We start from the raw sequence: 20,673 nt of genomic DNA, 5'->3' as shown, positions 1-20,673 counted from the left end.
AGTGCGTGCGATCCCGGCGACAGAGCTATGGCCGAACGCGGGCCTTCGGCGGTTGGGGAAGGAGCATGTTTGCAGTGCGGTATACCTAACCTGTCGGGGGCTCACACTGCCAGCTAAGGTCGGGGGTCCCAGGCAGCACCCCGTCTCTGCATGACCCATGGCACCTACCACACGGTGCTGTGACTGTCTCTCTACGGATGTAGTAGAGGGTTTGCCCCCCATTATCTGGGAGCCTCTCTGTGCCTCAGTCTCCTCATCTGTTAGCTGGAGACGACAGAGGTACGTACCCTGCCAGGGGGTATGAGGCTGGAGTACCAAAGTACTCAGAAGAGTGGCTGGCCTTAGTCGTGCCCACTAGGGGGCCATTACTGTTGACCTGCTGGTCTTCCTCGGGGGCCAGGGTCCCCCAGTGGGGCCTGTGGACGCTACCTACCTGGCCCGGAAGCAGCTCAGGAAACGTGGGGACTGCGGCCGTCTCCACTGAGCTCCAAAGCACTCTTCAGTGCCGAGAACTCTGGGGCATCGGGGCCGGGGAGGAGGCATCAAACCAAGTCTGATGTCAGCCTGCTGACCACCCTCGTCCGAAACCACACAAGATCAAGTAGGATGGACGTGCCCGTCCCAAGCCAGCTCCAGCTACACGGTGGCCAGCGGTACTTTCCAAAGATGGCCACACCCCGGGACGCTGGCTCCCCTCTGCGGGGCACACAGGGTCTTCCTCCCTCCCTCCCTCTGCATCCAGGGGGAGCCCCGGGTGACTATAGCACACTGGGCTTCGAGAAGGGCTCTTTCCTCTGCTTCTTTCTCGAGACGCAGCCCCCATGCTCCGAGGCAGCCCAAGCCAGCCCACGTGGAGACACGAGCCAGAGCGGCTCGGGCAGGAGGACCTGAGGCCCCAGCTGATGGCAGCAACAAGTGCCGGACACACAAGCGCACCAGACTGCAGACGCCACGCCCCCAGCCGAGGGTCCCCCAGCCGAGGCCCAGACAGCAGGGCACAGGGACAGACTACCCACATGGTGCCCCGTCCATGTTCCTGGACCGCACTGTCCGTGAACAAAAGGAATGGTTGTTTTACACTAGACTGGGGTGATTACGCAGCCAGAATAAATGCATTGGTACACGTGTGTGTGTGTGCGTGTCTACATAACACGTCTACGTATACGCACATATGTCCGTATGCTATAACAACACTCTGAGAGTTCCCAGGATGCGCCAGGAGCTCTCACCTCCCCTCCTAGCATGCTCTGCGGCCTCTGCTATGGCTCAGGGGCAGGCCCTGCTGAGACGCTCCCTCTCCCTTGTCCAGAGCCAGGCTCGCTCCACGCACCACGACCCCGCCGTTGATCCGGCCGAGCCTTCCCGTATGGAGGGGGGCAGCGTCACCAAGCAGGGAAGCCCCGGACCCTGGAGCCAGACTGCCAGCGGGTGTGGGTGGTGGCTCCGTGGCTTCCTAAGTGTGTTGTGCCGCGGTTTCCTCACCTGCAGGCCGGGGGGGCGAAGTGCGACTCCTTCGCTGAGGCCGAGCTCACACGGAACAACCCACGCCGCAGTACCCAGTGTTTCTTCCAGATTGCCAACTCTTTGCCAGCCTGCCCCGGACTACCTGAGGGCCTTAACTCGGGGTGCGGCTCAGAGAGGCCCGCACTCCGTTCTCGCCCGCAGAGCCCATCCTTCCGCAGGCTGCGCGGACCAGACACGGGTCCCAAAATAAGGACCTCTCAAGAGAAGCCCCAGGGGCCAAGGTTCATCATTCCCCTTGTCTGGAGCCATTCTCCCAAGCCAGGCCGTCTTGCAAGCCACTGCCGTGAGCAGCCTGACTCCTGAGGTCACATCCTCTCCTGCGTCACGACAGTCGTCAGCACCCTCCTGAGTTACAGGGCTGAGCAGTCTGTCCCTGTCCAGCTCTGCACTCAACTGGCCAGAATCATCCCGTGGCATCCGTATCTCTCAGCTCAACGTTCTGGACTTTTCCCAGTGCTCCCAGCCCAGCCCGTCGGTAAGATACTGATTAGCTGACGACTTCCTTTTAAAGAATCGTCAGTGAGTCAGTAACATGTTCTCAGAGAAGGGAGACAAAGTACGACTCTCCTGGAGATGACTCAAACAGCCCACACCAGCACCCACTGACCATCTGGACAAATCAATCCCCTCCCAGGAAATTACTGAGCCAGGCAAAACACGACCCCCACCCCAACAAGGCTGTTTACAACAGACAACTGAACGCACACCCTGGAAGAAACACGAAGACGTGCAGCCCGGGCATGAGAAGACTGAACCTGCTGGGTTGGAGGCCAGTGGTGGAGTGTGGTTCTTGGCTAGCAGCTTGGTGCCTGACTGCCCCTCAGACCACAGCTCTGGGCTGTTCCCCCAAGAGGTCCCAGAGACACGGAATGACTCTTTGCCTCCCTAAGTACTAACCACAGCCTGTGTGCCAGGCTCTGTGCTAGGCGCTAGGGACATATGAGTGCCCAAGGGACCCACCGACCAGGCCCTCTGGTTTAGAGGGGAGCATCCAGAAGGGAAGGGATGATCCTTCTGTCTCTCTCTCCTGCCCTGGACGATGGAACTTTCTGTTCCATTCTATATGTGCTGCCGAAGCGAGCACACTTTCTGTTCCATTCTAGATACTAAACCTTAAAGAATTATTTATTTTAGAGGGGAGAGGAGGAGGGACAAAGGGAGAGAGAGAATCTCAAGCAGACTCCCCACTGAGCACCAAGCCCAACTCGGGCTCAATCCCACGACCCTGAGATCATGCCCTGAGCTAAAGCCAAGAGCCGGATGCTTAGCCAACTGAGCCACCCAGGCACCCCCTAGATACGAAATCTTAAATGGACTAGAAACAAATGCACAAAATCAGGAGCAACTGACCAAAATGAGAGATGAAATGAGCATCATACTAGAGCCTTGAGGCCTGGAGAAAAGACATTAGGGTTACTGTCTTCACATAAGGGGCATGATCTTGTCCAGAGGATGAGACAGGACCCATTTGGTCCTGGAGGTAGATCCTAGGCCTTCAGCCTAATATAAGAAACAACTGCCAATAGGCCGTCTTCAGAGATGAAAGGTAGTGAGCTCTGTGCCAGGGGGAACATGCCATCAGAGGCCAGGAGGATCTCTTAGCAGGGAGGCTGAGTCTTTACAGGTCCCTTCCAATCCTGAGACTTGAGGCCTTCTTTCCTCACTGGCAGCATCTCTAACCCACAGCTGCCCGGACTGCCCGGATGTCCAAAGGGCTGCCCTCCACCCAGCCTCCCCCACAACGGGCACCCGCAACAGCACAGCCCTGGGGAGCCCCAGGGCTTCAGAGAGGATCCATCAAGAAGTGCACTCCGGCTGTCCCTGCCCACAGCTCCCGGAGGCAGAAGTCCTCACAAGCAGGTCAGACAGGGACACCTGTCTGTTCATTCAATAACCCTCCCTGGACCCTGGCCGAGTGCCATGCTCCGGGCACAGAACCTCAGTGGCCCTGGGGGCCACTGGCCATTCCAAGCTCGCTCCCCCCCACGTGCCTTCAGCACCTACAGCTGGCCCCCAGGCCTGGCCTTCTCGGCCGCTCACAAACACTTCGGTTATCTCGGAAGATGTGGGGGCATTCCACGTGGCAGGTAACTCGAGGATGAACTCAGAAAACTTAATTTTGACTACTTTGGACAGAGACCTTCTATGCTCAGTGAATAGGGGCCTCAGAACAAGCTTCCCTCTCTTTTTCTGGGATCACCAGGGACAGCAATGGACACAGTGGGCCACAGCCCTGGTGGGCCGGGGTCTGCCCCAAACTGCTTCAATCCCTCCTCCCTCGTGGCCTGTCTGCCCTCATCGATCCTGCCTATGGCTGTTCCCTGTCACCCAGATCACTGTTCCTGATGCCTTTCCGGTTGGTTTCCTCTCTATACCTTCCTTCGTTCCGACCAACTGCGCTCTCTCAGTGCCAGGGCTCACGGCAGCACCCCGGCCTTTAGGGCTCATGCAGCCCTGCGTCTGCAGTGCTCGGCTGGGTTCCACTGACCCCTGCTGTCCTCTCTCTCGGCCTCAGACGATGCTTCACGTTGGGCCAGATTCCAGGCAGTGAGGTTTGTCCAAAATCTGAAGCAAGGTGAAGGCAGCCTCCTTCTTTAACTGTTTCATGGAAACTCCCCCTCCTAACAGAGCTCATGCTCCTCCACGGGAGCACGTGGGCCTGCCCTCCTCCGCCCGGCCTGACACGAGCCATTCTGGGGACCCAGAGACCCAGGGCTGCGTCTGGCCTCTGGCAGCGACTCTCTAGGTAATCCTAAGTTTCTTAGCCAACTCGGTCTTTTCTTCACGAGTACAAGTGAGGATGGTAATCCAACCACCAGCGAACTGGGAGGTGAGAATGGGCTAAGAGTAAGGAAAAACATGCGAGAAAACGAACACTACACACCAGTATTCACAACGCGGTTCCTGTGTGAGGCAACAGTGCGGTCGGTCTCCCTCCTCCGAACGCCGGCCTTCTGCACCCCTCTGATCACAGAGCTCCCTGGGGCTGTCCCAGAGACATCTCTAGGGGCTACCCCTTGCCTGAGCATGATTGGACGCTACCTGCATGCAGAGGGCTCGGTCTGCCCTCCTCTGTTTTCCTGCCCCGATGGCTTGTCCTCGCAACACGTGGATTACAGACCTTGCCAGATGGTAAAACTTCTCTGAGACTCAGCCCCTTCTCAGAAGACAGCAATCTTGCCACCAAATTGCAGGGTTTAGTGTTACTCGCCCCCCCACTGCTGTGCTGGAAGGTAAACAAGAGGCCAGCACCAGGGGCAGCAGACCAGAGATGCCGACCACACTCCGGAAGACGCAACGTGGTCGTGGACCCAGGAAGGGAGGGCGCCAATGAGATCCCCAGGAAACCCGAAAACCGGACTCACCGGACATCCTGAAGGCTAAGGGTGCAAATGGGAACCTCAGCTGCAAGTCTCCATGTGGAGCTACCAGGTTTCCACTCTTAAAACAGGTGTAGACAGTTCTGTCCGGGGAGAACATGGCTCAGCGGAGGGTAATGGGGTCATAGGCACAAGTGCATGAGGCCTTAATGTGAAAGGCGAGATGCTGGGTCCCATGGCCGAACCGCTCCCTCAACTCAGCCTGGAGATGAGAACACTGTCCTCCGGGGAAACAGACCCAGAATCAAAACATCCTTGTTGGGTACCTACCCTTACCGCTGCACGAAACTGGTGGGGTCACGTCACGTGCCCCGTCACCCGAATGGGAGGCTCAGCCATCTTGAGCCCCGTTCTTAAACACAAAAACAGCCAAGGACACTAGACATTTGAGCCTAACTTCTGACACAAAGGTCAAAGACCAAAGCCAACAGACGAAAGGAACTCAGGAGGCTGATAAGGCAGGGAGCAGAAGAAAACTGTACTCAGCATCCCCAGAGAGAGGAGATACTCTGCCCAGTACAAACAACTGGGGCTCAAAACAAACAAACAAACAAACAAACAAACAAACAAACAAAAAACCCTCCTGAAAAGCAGAACCAAAAAAGGAGGTGGAAAGTTCAGTTCCATTCAGAAGTGCAACGACCTACAAGAGGAATTCCCAAATGGCAGGATGAAGTGGAGGGGAAGAAATTATGAAAGAAACATACAAGAAAACTTCCCAGAACCTCAGGGCGGGAGCTTCCACACGGAGAGGGCCCACGGGGTGCCCCACACGAGGAATAAAGAACCTACCACTCAGGGGATTCTACAACACTGGGCGTAAAGGCAAGATCCTCAAAGAGCAGGTCACATACCAGCATTAAGGATCAGAATCTAGGTGACTTTCCCAAAACAACACTGGAAGCTAAAAGACGGGAAACTTGCTTCAGTATTCAGGGGCGGGGGTGATTTCCGACTTATAACTGGATTCCCATGAAACTCCAGACAGGATAATCGAGTAGAAATACCTGCAGATAATTTTCAGATTGCAAAATGAAAAACCAGAACTCTCACACACGCTTCTTGCCAGGAAGCTCCTGGAAGATACGGACTGATCGAAGAGGGAGAGCAAACCACAGACGAGGGAAAAAAAAAGGCATCCAAGGAACAGATGATTCGGCCCAGGAGAGGCAGGCAGGCGTCCCAGGGTGGTGGTGAGAAGACCCAGGACCAGAGCCGAGCAGTAAAAGAGGCCAGAAAGCAGCCGTCGAGACCAGAGCAGGAAGAGCAGATGCGCCCGTGCGTCTGACGGCGTGGAGGAGGGCTTCTCTCTTGGAGTCAACTGAAGCGTTTGGGAAGAAATTCGTGATCGATTCACAGAAAGCAGAGCGAACCAAAAAGCTAGACAAGAAATAACCAGAGGAAAAATAAAAAGTGATACAGGGGGATGCTAGCCTGGGACACTACAGGGCTCCAGCTCTGATCAGCATCTACCGACAGGCGACAGTGTAAACACTGAAGGCAGAATGAGAAAAAACTGTGGTCTAGTCACGATGAAAAGATGAAGAGAAGTGTGTGTGTGTGTGTGTGTGTGTGTGTGTGTGAGAGAGAGAGAGAGAGAGAGAGAGAGAGAGATTGGGTAAGATACCCAGTCAAAGCTTTCTACAATCAAAGGTCACTATGGAACCCTATGTGAAACTGAAAAATTGAGAACCAATAGTATAAGCATATTTTTAGGTTATTCTAAGAATAAAAAAAAAAACAGTTTAAAGAGTTGAAAACGCAGTGAACTTGGGAGTGAGGAGGAGTCACAGTGATTTTGTTTCAACTGCGTGCACTAGCGTCTGCACGAGAGGAAAATGTTAGCTGTGATTCTGTTCAAGAGAAAAACAAATGTCTGCTCAGCGCCCAGCGAGAGCCCGGCTGCCTGGCTCTGAAATCGGGGTCCTCTGGCACAACCTGACCCCTGATCCCCCTTCTGCCTCTTCCCGGCTCTTCGGACACCAAGAAGGAAGGGTGGGAGGAGAATGAAGCGGGGGGGGGGGGGACTCCTCCTGAATTTTAAGGGAAGCCCTCCATCCCCCACTCTGCCCTGTAGATGAAAGGGCAAGGGGAGGGGGTCCCACATGCTGAGCAGAGCTGCAGAAAAGGGCAAGGCAAGGGCCAAGCCCACCCACTCGGACACGAAAAGCTGGTGAACTGTGGGGCAGCCTGAACGCCCCTTCCCGCAGCTGCGGTGCAGGCTTCGGTGCCGGTGCCGTTTGTGAACTCCCTGGTTGCTGTGCAGAGGTGGGGGGTGGCGGGTAGGGCTGGATAACAGTGTTGCTAGGACACATGCTTAGCAGGGAGGCAGACTTCTTACCAGGACCTCTAAATGGACCAAGAAGAAGGTTGGGACAGGCGGGGCCTGAACAAAGAGGCTTCTGGAGCGGGGAGAACCCAGCCAAATGTCTGCTGCTGCCTCTGGGGCGCAGAGTGGGGACGGTACAGACACTCCCCCGGCTGCACCCCACTTCTGGCAGGCACTCCGGTGGGCAGGGCCCCTCAGCAGAGGGAGATCACACCTGCCCCTAGACCACACAGGAGAAGATCCCCCCTGGCAGGGAACAGCTCTGAGCTTCTGAGGGAACCAGTGGGCAGAGGCCACTTCTGGGCCCCCACGTACAATCGGCACAGGACTGGAAAAGGATTCTCAACGCTAGTGCGAGCAGCTCCCCAGCAACCCAGGTTCCCGTGGACCCTGCTGCTTCCAGGGACATGAGGCATCAGAGCCCCCCTTATGCCCAGAGCAGGGCCCCATCTGGCCTCAGCACTGTCACCTGGCAGAGCCAAGCTGGGAATTCGAGGAGGCCACCCGCACTTGCAAGCATGTGATCAAGGCCCTTATTCATTCAGAAATCCTGGACTGAGGGAGCACCTACCCGGTGCCCGGCTCTGCTGACGTGGACTCCTGGCCTGTTCCTGCTCTCACCCCTGCCACTGCCTTACCCTGGGCCCCCGGATGAGCTCCTGACCCATCTGTACCCGGGGGTTTCTGTCTGCAAACAGACAACGTCTTTGCTGCTCACCCCCATCAGAAACGCCAGGCTGAGAAAAGAGGCATGGGGGAGGCTCCCTGTTCACAGGTGTCCCTGAAAGTGTCGTGGGAGCCCTGTGGCCAAGTGCTACACATGGGCTGTCCCCTGCCTGCGGGGGTCCAGACGGGAACCCTGAAGTGGACAGAGAAGCGAGGAACAGCCCGGGCCGAGGGGCTCCTGGCTCCCAGGCCCGCCCGGCGCTCCCGGCACCCCAGCCCAGCCCGCGCGCCCTCCTCACCCTCATAGCAGTCCCGCACGGTGCCGAAGTAGACGTAGTACTGGTCGTTGGTGAAGAAGAGAAGGCTGAGCCAGGAATCGAAGGCGTAGATGGGCACGATGAAGAGGATGCGGACGATGTAGCGCTGCTCGTTGGGGCAGCTGTAGCAGCGCAGGTGCGTGTAGATCTGCGGGCAGACAGGGTGGGCTCAGCCGGGGAGCCCCCCACGGCCGCCCGCCAGCCACCCGCCGCCCCTGCGCTCCGCGGCCAAGGGGACAGTCGCGCTCTGCTATTCGCCTCCGCTGCTGCCTGGTGCCATGACCAGTCCTCGGCCCTGAGCCCCAGCCCCTCCTCAGCAACGGAGCTCCCACCACAAACCCAGGGGGCAGAGCTTGTAGGGGGGCATCCGGGGCCCAGGCCAGCGTCCCAGACGCGGGGGCCATGAGACCAGGCCCAGGTCTCTACGGATCCGAGGCAAGCATGGTCGGGGATGCAACAAGCGCCCCGGGGCCTGTGCGCCCAGGCAGCCGGGGAACCTGGGGCGAGCGGCACAGAGGAGGCCCTCAATGGATATGCAGATCTCCTTGCCACCACCCTGGCCTTCCTGATGCCTTGTCCCCGGGGTTTTAGGGCAGCAGCGTCCACCCCGTGTGAGGGACAGAAGGGACCCTCGCTTCCCCAGTGAGTGGCTACAGTGATGTCACTGTCACCCAGCATCTCCTTTCCCATGTGTCAGACAGAGCCGCGCTGCTGGTCCCACAGGGAAGGGGGGAGAATGTGGTACAGTTTTTAGAAATCAGGAATGAGCAGCCACACACAAATGCCACCAACTGCTCCGGCCACGCTTCTCAGTCCCAGCAGCCAGAGTCCTGGCCCAGCTCTCACAACCGCACACCCAGCCCCACCGCGTCCTGGGCTCATGGGGTGGGGACGGGGGTTGGGGGAAAACAAAATCTCCCCCAGCTGCTAGGAGCCAACTGCCTTGGAAGCAATCAGGTTCGAGGAGGGGCAGGGACACTGGGCAGCAGGAGAGGAGCTGACCGGGAACCCGAACAGGCTCAGCCGCCCTTCTTTAAACCTTCTTCCTCGGGTAGCCCAGGCAGGTCTCCTCTGGGACCGAGCACAGGGGACAGGAGACCTCCCCTCCATCCTGGCTCTGCCGCCAGCCTGTGCGTGACTAGGCCAGCACCCCACCACCTCGATGTCTCAATCTTTTCCTCTGCAAACAGGTCACTGACATCCGTGTGCTTCTGCAGGGCCCCCCTGCAGCCAAGGCAGCCCACATGACCTGTCCTATCCCATGGACATGAGCAGAAAGCTGGCCTCATACCCCTTGGGGACTAGAAAACCTCTCAGGACCCTTCTGCAGGGCCTCCTGCGGCTCTCCGGCTCAAGAGCCCCGGGCTGGCCTGGGTACCTGGTGGCAGGTGATGAGCAGGGCCGTCCAAACGAAGAACCCGGAGATGGCCTGCGCAGCCGTTGTCATCAGGAACACGGGCTGCTCCATGGCCGTGGGGCTGCCCTCGGGGATCACAGACACGCTGGGCAACGCTGCCACGGTCGTGGGCGACGCTGGATCCGGGGCCAGCGCGGCCCCCCTCACTGTCATGGTGCTTGGCAGCCGGGGGTCCCTGAGACAAACCCTTGCAGTAGACGACGAGCTGGCCTAAAGAGAGGACACCACAGCGTAAGCCTCCTTCCCGAGGAGCGGCAGTGTGGCCAACAATCTTCCAGGCCTCCACGTCCACCTTCAGACTATAACTGGGCTCTGACCACGTGTGTCCTGGCCCAGCCCCACCGTGTCTCCCCTGGATTCGTGTAACAGGCACCTGAGCAGTCACTCGGCTTCTGCCTGGGCCCCTACTGTCCTATCCCCACACAGAAGCCACGGGAGGCTTCTAGGACGTTCGCTACCCTGGGCTTCCCTTTGCTCAAACCTCCCCAGTAGCTCCCAACTCCTTCAAAGTATAACCTGCTGTCTGTACAACGGCCCCCAAGACTGGCCAGCAGCTCCTTGTGGTTCTTATCTCCCTGCTGCAGATATCCTCCCCTGCAACCACGCTGGCCTCTGGCCCCCGGACCTCTGCTCGGGCTGCCACACAGCTCCCATGGGCACTTCCCCTGGGTCCCTGCCTTGACCACCCACTCAGGCTGGCGACGCCTCCCTCGCCCCGTGCACTCCCGACCCCTTCGCTTTCTTTTTCTCCGAGCTCTCCTTCCCTCGACTCCCTCTGACAAAGCTACATTCAGTAGGTTTAGAACACAAGCTCCCCAAGGGCCGGGCCGGGGGCGGGGGGGTGCCCATCCAGCTCCCAGCACCCATCACACAGCAAACACCTGCTGGGTCTGTGTGTCGCCACACCTCCCCATCTCGCAAGGTCACTTGGTGGCTTTCTCTCTTCGAGGAGGGGCTGTGCCTTCTCCTTGACATTTCTCCCCAGCTTCCCGGATGGCCGGCCCCCTATTCATCATCCACCTGAGCTGTTTCGGGAGGCTCTGTGGCCACCTCGTGTGCTTTCAAACTGCTCCGTCTTAATTCAGTTTTCTGCATCCCTGTGCCTAAAAGGCTGCCCCCTACGCTTCCCCCAGTCATACTCCTCATAACAATGGCTCTGTCCTTTGCTTGTGTGTATCCCCCCGGCAGCCGTCCGCTCTGGGCAGCAAGAACAGCATTTCTGTCTTTCGATCCCCAGCAACAAACTCACCACCAAAGCCATTTGTAACATTTACTTTGTTGCCTACTGATTTTCAGTCCTTATTTTTAAAAAATTTCAGGTATTTCCTAGAAAAGCACACAGAGATGAGCAAATTGGCATACCGGGAAAATAAAGATGGGAGTGGGTGGGACCCAGGCCGGCCTTCTAGGGTCCGAGGCGCCCACCCAGTCCCCCCACACAGGCTCTCCATCCACGGCTCTTCCCAGTGGCGACTTCAAGAGCCATGGTAACGACCGAACAATTTCACATTAAAAATGAACCTAGATGCCCCAGGGAAGAGCTGCTGTCCAAGAATAAACGACTCCGGAGAGGCTGGTCACTGCTGGACCCAAGGCCATCCGAGCCACACCGCCCCAACAGGCGACCCTTTCAGTTCTGCCAGCTGCCAATGGGCTGGTCAGCATCCCCGGAGCCGCTCCTTGTCCCTGCAGCAAGAGGCTCTGGGAGACGAAGCTGCAGAGTGACCAGAGGCTCTGCTGACCGTGAAGCAGAGAGCGTGGACACCAGGGCGGGCACTCTGGCTGCAGCTCGGGTCCCAGCTCCTCCAGCAATCAGTCGTGGGTCCCCACACAGCTTTGCTGGGCCTGGAGGGTCTCCGCGGCCTGGGGCAGGACACAACCAAGCCCCCAAAACCTGAGCCCCAAGGTCAGCCCAGATGACCCCTCACGGTCCCTTACAAGTCCCAGCAGATACTCTTGGCCAGAATATACTGGCATCAACGGAGGCTTCCGGGGTGCCCCCAGGCCCACGGCCTGGCTCTGGATGAAGAAGTTCTTTGCCTACGTGTCCCCACGCTCCTGGTTTTGCCCCCGGCCCCCTCAACGTCTCCAGCACCCCCGGCCCCCACGTGCTCATCTGCTCTTAGCTCTAAGTTTTTACCCTAGGAGAGCCCTTTGCGTTTCTATTTTCCTGTGAAAATAAGTGATCTCTAACACACTGACCAAGAGCTGAATCTAGATTTAAAATCCAAACTGGAGAAGGCATCTACATAAAGAAACTCAAAACTGTTGAAGGTGTCTATATAAAGACTGGTGGCGAGCTCCGAGAGAGAAACAGTGACAAGTCTAAGAATAGCTCCTGCAAAGATGGTTGCAAAATTGGAAACCAGAGCCAGAAATACTTCTTTAAAAAAGATTTGGGTTGTAAATCATCATCTTTGTCTATCATCCCAAATTAAATGAATAAACACAGGGAATTGGTGGGGGGGGGGTTCTTAGAGGAAGTACAAATATTCCTAAATCTCCAGCTTCCAAGTACAGGCAGGCCTGTGCATCAAAGGCTGTTTTCTTCCCCGCTGAAGGTGGCATGGGAGGCCCAGCACAGGGGCACTGCTGAGCTGACCCTGTCCACAGGGAGGGGACCTGCGCCAGGGACCTGCCTTGGCTGTGGAAGCTGAATGAAGGCTCCAGGCCCAGCGTCTACCTGGGGCTCTGCTCACTGCCACTTGAGTGTCCCCCCACCCCAAGCCCAGAGAGACACTGGCATGCAGAGCTCTCTCGCCCTTTCCCCGTGTAGGTCGCTTAGCTTACAGACAAGAGAGCTGCTCAGACAGGGTGGGTGACTTGCCCTGAAATCAGGGACAGGACTCGAACTCAGGTCCTATAAACACGTTGTCAGGCCCACCCTACGGAGTGGGGGCCCTGTGTGAGCGGCCCCTCCCGTGCCAGAGCCTTCCTTCCAAGGGCCGGTCCTTCCTAGCAGGCCGGAGATCCTCCTTGCAAAAAGGGGAGACAGGTCCTCTGCAGGGAGGGGCAGTGGATGCTGGAAGGGCTCACCAGCCTGACTGCGCTCGCCAGCCTTCTTGGTTTACTATAAGCTCTTTGCCTAACTCTGGGCAGCGCTCCGTTTATACACTGTTTTCCCAAGCATCATCTCATTTTTTTTGCACAGCAACTTTGAACTAAGTACTATTAACTGCACGTGATTTGAGAGTTTTCATAATACCCCCCCCCCCAAAATACGTGAAGCAACATTCTGACTCATGGACGCATGGCCCCTGGCATGAAAGAACAGCAGGTGAGGCCGGCTCCTCCCCGGCTGTAGATCACAGGGGCTCGCCTTGCTCCCACCGCCCGGGGCAGCACACGATGCTGGGTCCTGCAGACTGTTCACAGTGTGTGTGCTGGGGCGGGGGGATGGACACCGGGGTCCCATCCTCTCACACTCGGGCGGCATCAATGGCCTCAGCCAAGGCTGGGGGGAAGTGCAGCGTTGGTGGTATAGTGGTGAGCAGAGCTGCCTTCCAAGGCTGGGGGGAGGGTCAGGGAAGGCTTCAAAGCAGGAGGGACTTTGGGGCAGAGTGTTTAAGGAGCAAAACCAAGCTTCAGCACTGGGGCCACCCAATGGGATTCCTGCCAGACCTCACCATCTGCGAGTGTGGACAAGTGACTTCATCTCTAAGAACCTCAGTTTCTCCATCTGTAACTCTTCAGGGTAACTACAGAATGGATGAGGGCATGTTCTACTTTATAGAAGTCCCGGGACACCTGGGTGGCTCAGTTTGCTAAGCGGCTGCCTTTGGCCCAGGTTGGTAATCCCAAGGTCCTGGGATCGAGTCCCATGTCCGGCTCCTGGCTCAGCAGAGAGCCTGCTTCTTCCTCCCACTCTGCCTGCTGCTCTTCCTGCTTATGCTCTCCCTTTGTTAAATGAATAAATGAAATCTTTAAAATAAAATAAATGAATAAATAAAAATAGAAGTCCCGTTAATGAATAGACAGAATAATAGAATAAAATAATAGAACAAAAATGACCGTTTTGCAACTCCTAATAAAATTCTGGATGTAGATACGGATCATCAGTGGATGATAAAACCCCCAGCTAACACAGTCTGGGCAAGTGCAACTCGGAACCCACAGTCAAGATCGACATCAACAACACGGAGCTACGAGAAGTCTCCAGCCTCCTGTTGGGATACATAGGGAGCACACGCCACCACCATCTAAGGAGGACCCTTCCCCAAAACTGAAATGGGATCAAAACAAGCCCCCAGGAGTGCCTGGGTGGCTCAGTGGGTTAACGCCTCTGCCTTCAGCTCAGGTCATGATCTTGGGGTCCTGGGATTGAGCCCTGCATCGGGATCTCTGCTCAGAAGGGAGCCTGCTTTCCCCTCTCTCTCTGCCTGCCTCTCTACTTGTGATCTCTGTCAAATAAATAAAATGGGTAAAACTTTAAAAAAAAAACAACAAAAAAACCAAGCCTCCAGAGCTACTACCAGTAGCCAGGAAATGCAGAGGGTACTGGGACAGACTAAATGATATCATGAGGACGCAGCAGCCGAGTCTAGACCACGGGACAATCTACAGGACAAATGACCTAGTTTCACCAACAAATCAGAGGCTTATAAACAAAGGTGCTCGAGGGGCTCTTACAGAATAAAGACGTGAGAGACATAACTAAATGCAACAAGGGACTTTGTTGGGTCCTGATGCTAACAAACCAAGGATGGAAAGACCTCTTTGAAACCGGTAACACACAGGAATTCTGTTAGTTTCATTAGGCGTGATCACGGCATGGCCGGTACATAAACGTCCTTATCAATGGAGGGAGAATTGTGTCTTCAATAAACAGCACTGAACAGCTGGACATCCAGAGAGAGAATGAATGCTTAACCTAAACCTTTACACCATATACAAAAATTAATCCTAAATGGATCACAGATTTAAAGGCAAAATGCAAGACAATAAACTTAGAATTCTCAAACTCAGCAGTAAAAAAAATAATACAATTACAAAATGGGCAAAAGGGGCAACTGGGTGGCTCAGTCGTTACGTGTCTGCCTTCAGCTCAGGTCGTGATCCCAGGGTCCTTGGATCGAGCCCCACATCAGGCTCCCTGCTCAGTAGGAAGGCTGCTTCTCCCTCTCCCACTCCCCGTGTTTCTGTTCCCTCTCTGTCTCTCTGTCAGATGAATAAATAAAATCTTAAAAAAAAAAAAAAAAGAAAATGGGCAAAAGACATGAACAGGCATTCCAGTCAAGAAGGATACATAGACAATAAACACAGAAACAGCTGTTCAACATTGTTAGCCATTAGGGAAATGCAAACTAAAACCACAAAGACATCACTAGACACATGTTAGTACAGAACAAAGACATCCAAAGCTGGCAAGGGTGCAGGGAAACTGGCTCTTATGTACATTGCCGGTAGCAACAGGAAACAGTAGAGCCACTCTGGAAAACAGTTTGGTCGTTTCTGACAAAACTAGAACACCATTTGCCATACAACCCAGTAGTCACTTAGACGCTTCTGCTTCGGAAAGGAAAGCTCATGCTCACACAGAACCCTATGTGCTTCTGTCCACAGCAGCCGTATTTGCAACTGCCAAACCCAAAACGATCGACCCGCCCTTCAACAGGCAAAAGGTCAAACTCCACTATGTCTGGATCACGGATTACTACTCAGTAAGATAAAAGCAACAGAACTACTGAGACAGGCAGAAATCTGGATGGAGCTCAAGGGCATTCTAAACAGAACAGCCAATCGCAAAAGGTCACACACTGTCTGAGTCTGTTGATCTAGAACATCCTCAGAACGGCAAATCTATAAAGATGCAGAACTGACTGGAGACTGGCAGAGCACAGCGAGGAAGGTGTGTGCACAGAGAGGGCAGCACAGGGACTTCCCTCCAGTGAAGGGAGCCCTTGTATCTTGATGGCGGTGGCTATAAGTCTACGGGTGAAAAACTGTAGAGTCCCTCCCCCGCCACAAGAACAGTGAAAACTGAGCAAGGTCTGTAGTCTGGTTAGTAGTACTGCACTCATGTCCACTTCTGGTTTTGATCATGGTCCGAGAGCAATTCGAGTGTCACCATTGAGAGCAGGGCACATGGGACTTGGAGTGCTATTTTTGCAACTTCCTATGAACCTACAATTATTTCAAAATAAAACAAGTTCGTTTTTTTATTTTTATTTTATTTTATTTATTTGTTTGACAGACAGAGATCATAAGTAGGCAGAGAGGCAGGCAGAGAGAGAGGGGGAAGCAGGCTCCCTACTGAGCAGAGAGCCCAATGCAGGGCTCGATCCCAGGATCCCAGGATCACGACCTGAGCCGAAGGCAGAAGCTTTAACGCACTGAGCCACCCAGGCGCCCCAAGTTCTTTTTTTTTTTTTTAAGATTTTGTTTATTTAAGACCCAACACGAGTGAGGGCGGGGGAGGGAGAGGGACAAGCAGACTCCGTGCTGAGCATGGTGCCCACCGCAGGGCTCCATCCCAGGACCCTGAAGATCATGACCTGAGCCGAAGTCAGACACTGAACCGACTGAATCACACAGGTGCCCCAAAACAAGTTGTTTGAAGTCCTTATCAGACAGAGATGTATACTGAATTATTTAAGGGTAAAAAATAACATGACTTCTGGGATTTGTCCTTTAAAAGGGGGAGAGGGATAGAGGCAGCGAGACTGTAGGACATTCCCTTACTGTTGGAAGGTGAGGGACCACAGGCAGGAACCATTCTATTATTTGCTCTACGTCTACGTGTTTGAAATTTTCCAGAGGAAAATGCTTTAGACAGTTGGACAGAATTTTCCACCAAATTTGTAATGAGATGGCCAGTGACTCAGGAAACCGTCTGTTTGAGAGATTTACTGGTTATCTTGTAGAAAAGCAATCAGAAAGACCTGCAAACCTAACAACTTAGTTCAACACATCTTTCTTTCAAAAAAAAGTTCTGCATTTGTCCATGTTTTTCTATCAATACTGGCTGTCAGGAATACGCTTCCCAGTTAAGCTTTTGAAACATCTTTAAGCATGTTTAGTATGTCCCTTCGTGGGAAAGGCATGTTATCACAACAAATGAGAAAAGAACTGCTCTTTCAGAAGACACCAAGGCCGGCAGAGTGTTCTGGAAAAGTATATTTGGAAATGTTGGAAATGTTTCTACTGTCATAGGATTTTGTTACCAAAAACAATGTTAAGTCTGTAACTCACAAAAACTCTCGTGTCTGAACTCCTAAAAACCTACGTAACAGAATTTTCTAATCTGCTCAAAAATTTCCAAAGCATCTGAGTGGGTTTTGGATTCATGTGTTAAGGACTTTAAAATAAAAAATACCTTCCACTGAGTTGACAAAAACATCTGATTGGCATCAGGAAGGATGGAAATGTACTAGCCAAATTTCAACAAATTCCCTGCATACGCAGTGGGCGGGATGGAAAAATGAGTAACCCGATTTAGAAAGCAAGCCAGTGATGCGTTTCCTCTGTGTACAGCTACATGTCTCAGGGATCTTTTTCGGAGAGGGCAGCCATTAAAACCAGACAGCTACGCAGACTGAACGCAGAGCCAGAGCTTCGAACTGCTCGCTCACAGACCATGAAAGCACACTTCCCCAAAATAATCAAGACTATGCATAAAGCCAGAAGGTTTTTGTACCACCAAGAAAATAAAAGAAAATAAAAAATTTAAATATTAACATCTTTAGCATCATCACAGCCTGGTGTAGGCTTTATGAGCTACATGTAACAATATGCAAGTATTGGGGGGACAGACCCAAAAAGTTTTCTTACTGATAGGGATGCAGCCAGTCACTGACAGGGCTCCCTGTTCCCCCCCGCGGCCCCTGTCCCTCTGTCCTTTCGCCGCCCCTGGTGTCAGGCTTGAGGCCGAGGCAGACACAAAGCACAGTCAAGACTCCGTCCGCCTCTCCCCCAGCACCTGTATCCTCACTTGCACGCCAACCCGCAGGCTGCGAAGAAGCCAGGCCACAGGCCACACTTTGTCCCAGGCTCCGAGTCAGGCAAACAGCTGGAATCCTGGCGCTGCCACCCAGCTGTGATGGGGCCAGGGCCCAAGTGTCTCTGAACTTGTTTCCTGGGAGCGCCAAGCCCACCTTGGGCCGGTGAGCTTAGGACTTCAGCGTTTTTCCGAGTTAGAAAGGATTCCAGAGCTGGAGGAGGTATGCAGAGTGACTCCCCCAGAGGGGTGCAGGCAGCACCCGAAAGTCAAACACACAGTATTTCCACAGAGAAACATGAGATATTTTTAAAGAATATAATTAGTCTCACATCAATTCAGGTCAGATTTTTGCCACGAAATTAGTTTGCTGCAGGCTTGGAAGAACCTTTGGGATTTCGAGCGTTCTGGATTCCAGAAAGGTGGGGGCCTGGGCTGCCCCCCAGCGCTGCAGGGAGGCTGATGCTCGAAGACGCAGGAATCTAGCGTCGTCTACTTCTCACCTTATTTTCAGATGTGACCATGTCCCTCCTCCTGACCTGAGATCTTCCAACTCTGACGGTCTGTGATGCCCTCCATCACCAGCCCCGGGGAGTGGAACGTTCTCTTGCTCCCACCCACGGATCTTTGCCCCCCATCACCCTCGACAGATACGGCCTTCTGTGACCTCTCACAGTTTGCTCACGGCATGTCTCCCCTGGTCTGCCAGAGCATTTACCCCTCTATGACTAGATCTGGTCCCTTAAAGCCCTGCGAGCTGGGCTCCTTGAGTGCAGAGATCAGGCGCCATGTGGGAAAAGTATTTACTGACTGACTGCTTAGGGGACAGAGGGAAAAATCTGAGCAGAGGCATGGAGACAGTATGTGGGCAGACACCCGGCCATGAGGGTGCTGTTGCGGCTGGAGCATCCAGGCCAGGGGACGGTCCCACAGGGAGCACCAGAACACAGAGCCCCGCTGGATCACCAAAGCACAGGGCCGGGCAGAACTCCTCTCGTGGGTTAAAAGTCAGGCTCAGGGGAATGGGGTCAGGCAAACCAGTTTCATCTCCCACCAGGGGCCCAGGAGAACCCATTGCCAGAGGGTGCTTAAGGGCACAGAATCAGAGTACAGAGAAGTGGGGGGTCTTGAGGAAAACCCAGGCAGGCCGGGTAAGGCCTAACGAATTAAGCCAAGCCCTAGAAAAGCACCCAGAGTGCCGCGAATGGTCACTTCCCCTAAGATAGTGCCTATTCCCATCCTTCCCCAAACAGGACAGAGTCTGTCTAACTCCCGCCTAAAGACCCTCACGTCTTCCAGAAGAGCTGCAAAGCTGTGTGCGGGCTCAGTCCCCTCCTTGGAATTAGGGGTTTCAGAGAACCCCACATCTCAGAGTCTGTTTCATTCCACGTTGTGGGGAATACCGTGCTGTTACCCCTCCATGAGTTCCTGTGTCCAAGACTGAGTAATGCACCCCCCTATACACAAAGATGTCACATCCCAAACCCCTGAACCCAGGACTATTCTGCCTGACGTGGCAAAAAGGGCTTGGTAGGTGTGACTACATTAAGGCCACCGAGGGTCCCAGATGGTCTGGGTAGGCCGGATGTAATCACAGGGGCCCTCATGAGAGGGGGGCAGGGGGCTGCGGGTGTGAAGGGAACAGTGTGACCACGGGAGCAGGCAGGAGAGGCTGGAGCGTGCCAGGCCGCTGGCTCTGAGGATGGAGGAAGGGGCCCTGAGCCAAAGAATCCAAGTGGCCTCTGGAAGCTCGAAGAGACAAGGAAACATCCTCCGGAAGGAGCGCAGCCCTGCCAACATCCTGATTTTGGCTCAATGAAATGCATTCTGGACTTGTGACCTCAGAACTGTAGGATGGTAAATTTGTGTCACTAAGTCACTACATCGCCGGCAGTTCTGTTGCAGAAGCCGTAGGAAAGCAAGGCCTGCAGCTTCCAGATGAGGAAACAGAGGCTCGGGGGCTACCGCGGTTGGTCCACAGCCCCCGTAACTGGCTCCAGACACCGCCCTCGCCCCCTGTGGGCTCTGCAGTCAGACCGTCTAGACTCGACTCCTGGCCCCGCCACTGACCAGCTCTGCGTCCACGGCCAAGTTACGTAAGTGCTCCTCGCTCCGGCTTCCCCAGCTGTGAAATGAGGCTGCAGGCACTCGAGCCTGGGACAGAGCTGCGAGGGGCAAACGGGGCGGTGGGCCAGGTACGACCCGTGTGCGCTGATCGGGCCCAATTCCTCTCCCACCTCAGAGCCTCGGTCAGGCTGGCGGCTCACAGGCCCGGCAGTCCGAGCCCCAGGCCTGGCCTGTCTCTGCTCGTTTGCTCTTTTTTAAACCTTCTGAGGTCGTATTTTCATTCATTAGTTTCAGATCCCAGCCCTTTTGAGCTGTGGCCATGAAGCACTCACTCGGGCGGCTGCCACACACCCACAGGCCGAGCGAAGCTGGCAACCTGTTCACACGCACGTCTCCAGAATATTAACGCAGCCTGGGAGGGATTTTTGTTGAACAGATGTTATTTTTTAAAAAAATACATGCAGAAGGGGCGCGTGGGTGGCTCTGTCGGTTAAGCGTCTGCCTTTGGCTCAGGTCATGATCCCAGGGTCCTGGGATCGAGCCCCATGCTGGGCTCCCTGCTCAGTGGGGAGTCTGCTTCTCCCTCTGCCCCCACCCTGCTCATGTCCGCTTGATCTGTCTCTCAAATAAATAAATAAAATCTTTAAAAAAAAAAAAAAAGGAACGAAAAAATATATGGAAAACTTTCCATCTTAACATAGCTCCCTAGGTCAAATCTGACTTAGGTATTGCTTGTCTGAACGGCCCACTCTGGCCCCACTCCCGCACCTGTGACAACAGCCTCCTCCCTCCCCAGGGGCTGTCAGGTTCTTTGAACTTTCTGGGGCGGTGGGGGGCTGAGGGGTGCTGCCTTCTGGGGGAGGCTGACCCTCATCCGAACAGGTCAGCAGCCCACAGCCTGGCCCTCCTCCAGAGGCGATTAAAGGAACAGAATGCCGGAGGCCGGGCAGTTCTGTCTGGGCAGCCTTTGGGAGGATGACCACGTGCCCTCACGAGGGGCAGCGGTCCCCCCTCCGCCCCCCTTCAGTCAACACCCG

At 54.8% G+C, this 20,673-nt stretch overlaps 1 protein-coding gene across 5 annotated transcripts in view; it reads right to left on the bottom strand.

Moving 5' to 3' along the window:
• Positions 1 to 20,673, bottom strand: part of TMEM184B (transmembrane protein 184B) — a 46,740-nt gene that overhangs the window by 11,414 nt on the left and 14,653 nt on the right. For all 5 annotated transcript variants that reach the window (XM_046010591.1, XM_046010590.1, XM_046010592.1 and 2 more), the window contains exons 2-3: positions 9,595 to 9,843; positions 8,199 to 8,364 (exon numbers count right to left, since the gene is read on the bottom strand). In XM_046010591.1, the coding sequence (XP_045866547.1) occupies positions 8,199 to 8,364; positions 9,595 to 9,786 (358 nt within the window). In that variant the 5' untranslated portion in view covers positions 9,787 to 9,843. The remainder of the gene's footprint in view (positions 1 to 8,198; positions 8,365 to 9,594; positions 9,844 to 20,673) is intronic.

This window comes from Meles meles, chromosome 7 (assembly GCF_922984935.1).
Source record: "Meles meles chromosome 7, mMelMel3.1 paternal haplotype, whole genome shotgun sequence".
In the NCBI taxonomy this organism is placed as follows: Eukaryota; Metazoa; Chordata; class Mammalia; order Carnivora; family Mustelidae; genus Meles; species Meles meles.
The sequence above is the reverse complement of the archived record's forward strand: the minus strand, read 5'-3'. Positions and strand labels throughout refer to the sequence as shown.